The sequence below is a fragment of the Vicia villosa genome, linkage group LG6 (genome assembly GCF_029867415.1).
Source record: "Vicia villosa cultivar HV-30 ecotype Madison, WI linkage group LG6, Vvil1.0, whole genome shotgun sequence".
NCBI classification, from domain to species: domain Eukaryota; kingdom Viridiplantae; phylum Streptophyta; class Magnoliopsida; order Fabales; family Fabaceae; genus Vicia; species Vicia villosa.
The window spans coordinates 82,743,043-82,745,571 of NC_081185.1; the positions used below are offsets into that span (position 1 = coordinate 82,743,043).

At 38.8% G+C, this 2,529-nt stretch overlaps 1 protein-coding gene across 1 annotated transcript; it reads right to left on the bottom strand.

Annotated features, from left to right (window-relative positions):
- Window positions 1–981: 981 nt before the first annotated feature.
- On the bottom strand, window positions 982–1,748 carry LOC131614003 (uncharacterized). The gene is made up of 2 exons (XM_058885634.1): window positions 1,520–1,748; window positions 982–1,418 (listed from the first exon to the last, which is right to left on the bottom strand). The coding sequence occupies exons 1-2, from the start codon at window positions 1,746–1,748 to the stop codon at window positions 982–984; spliced, it is 666 nt and encodes a 221-aa protein (XP_058741617.1).
- Between the last annotated feature and the right edge of the window lie 781 nt (window positions 1,749–2,529).

A 2,529-nucleotide genomic window follows, 5' to 3' on the forward strand; every position in this document is an offset into this window, starting at 1 on the left:
TAAGTATGAAGTGGTGAAATTGTATGATCTAATCTTAATATATTATTTATCATATGCTTGTTTATATTGTTGGATATCTCACCCTTCTACTGATGTTTCCCCTACCATGGGAAATGGGCAGGTACTCAAGAATAGTTGTGGAAGTCGAAGTATTTTTATGAAGTCTTTAGTTACTGTTAGTTCGAGTTGGGTCTTGCTCTGATACGTAGCACTCGGGGGGATGAACAATTGTCTTTTAATTGTTGTTATAACTATAAGTTGTTAACCTTTAAGTAGAATTTATGAAGTAATATGATGTTGGTGAAGTTGTTTTAGTTTAATAAAAATATTATGCGAAGTGAAGTTGAATAATTGATATTATTATTAATAAAAGTTGTTTTATTTTTTAAAAGAGTAAATAGGTTTTATCGGTTCATCCGAGTTATGTGCTATGTATCTATGATATATGTGATTAAGTTGTTTGTTGTTTTACGTTGAATGTGACATCCCAATTGTATGTTGAATTTCTGCACTCTGATTTTATTAAATATTCGTTGGGTAGATTTGGGGTGTTACAGCGGGAGCATTGGTCACTCCAAACGGCATGACCAGGAATTCATAATGACCATATCATGTCATAAACACGGCCTTTGACACGTCTGAACTCTTTACCCGAATCTGATGGTATCCTGACCTGAGATCAATCTTCGAGAACACACAGGCTCCTTTCAACTGATCCAGGAGGTCATCAATTCGTGGTAGAAGATACTTGTTCTTTATGGTTCCCTTATTCAACTGACGGTAATCAATACATAAACGCATACTATTGTCCTTCTTTTTCAATAACAGAACATGAGCTCACCACAGAGAAACACTAGGCTGAATAAAGTGCTTTGCCAACAATTCTTCTAATTGGCCCTTCAATTCTCTCAACTCCGCAGGAGACATCCGGTAAGGAGCAATGGAAACTGGAGTGGTTCCCGGAACAAGAGCAATGGAGAATTAAACTTCCCTTTCTGGCGAGAGAGAAGTGACATCCTCGGGAAAAACATTAGGAAATTCACACACAACAGGAATCTCCGACACGCTCTTTTTATCTTCTGAATCCGTAGTGAGAATCAAAATAAAAGACTTCTCTGGTGCAAAAAGATAATTGACCATGTTAACCGTACCTTCAATCCGATTACCAATCGAATCCATCGAAGTAGTCTCCTCAGCAGGAATGAAAATAGCCTTCTCTTTGCAACTAATGTATACTGAGTTAGCTGACAACCAATCCATCCCCAATACCACATCAATCTTCTTAAGAGGTAAACAAATGAGGACAATCACGAAATTTTGGCCGTTGAAAGTGACAGAACAATCTTTGCAGATTTTTTGGGCTTCTACTACATCATCAGTAGTAGACGAGATAATCATAGGAGTTGGAACAAGACTTTCTTCAAAGCCAAGTCGCTGCACACAGTGATTAGAAATAAGTAGTGCGTCGCTCCACAATCAACTTACACAAACAAAGGTTGATTTTTAACATAACACGTACTAGCGACAAGGTTGGCGTTTCCCTTGGCCTTCCTAGCATCCAAGGTATAAACCCGACCATTTTTCTTCTCAGGAGTCTCACTAACTGGACATTTCTTCGCAAAGTGATCTGGGGATCCACATCTGAAACACCTCCTTTGAGTACCAGGACACTCCCCATGATGCCTTCCATTACATTTGCCACATAGAGGAGGTGGAGCTGGACGATCAACATATGCTGGCTTCTTCATAGCTGAAGAATTGAGGGGTTTCAGATATTGGCCTGCCTTTCCTTGATCCCTACATGCTGACCTGCTTTGCTCCCTTTCTTCTTGAACCCTCTTCAAACTGTTTTCACCAACATAGCATTGCCTAAAACACTCAGCATAAGTGGTAAACTCTCTTTGAGACACACTATTGGAAACATCAGCATTCGGCCCAAAAAGAAACTAGTCAATCTTCCATAACTCTTCAAGAGCATAAACAGCCTGTCAAGAATAAGCAGCCATGTCTTTGAATTTCTCATCATACTCCGAAACGGACATGTTGCCTTGCTTAAACATCTAAAAATCTTGTTCCTTCTGGGCTCGCAAACTGTTAGGAAAGTATTTCTCCAAGAAGGTCGTCTTAAAGTGTTTCCAATCCTTAGGGATTCCTTGAGAAGTGAAATAGGTAGATGCTGTATTACACTACCTACTAGCAGGTCCTTTCATCTTCTGAGCGGAAAAGATCATCTTTTCTTCTTCAGTGAAATGGATGGCTTGAAATATCATTTCCATGCTGGCCAACAAATCATGTGTTAGAACAAGATTTGTTCTGATCAATATTCTTAGTTTTGATGATAACAATGTATATGAATTTTGTATGAGATAATGTGGTACTCTAATACTATGCAATTTCCATTTCAGGAATTATATAAAGAGTATGCACAAAATCAGCGCAAGAAGCACTGACTCAGAAGGTTCAGCATGCAACATCAGAACATGGTCTGGCAAGTCATCAGAAGATGGTCAAGCAGAATCAGAACATGGT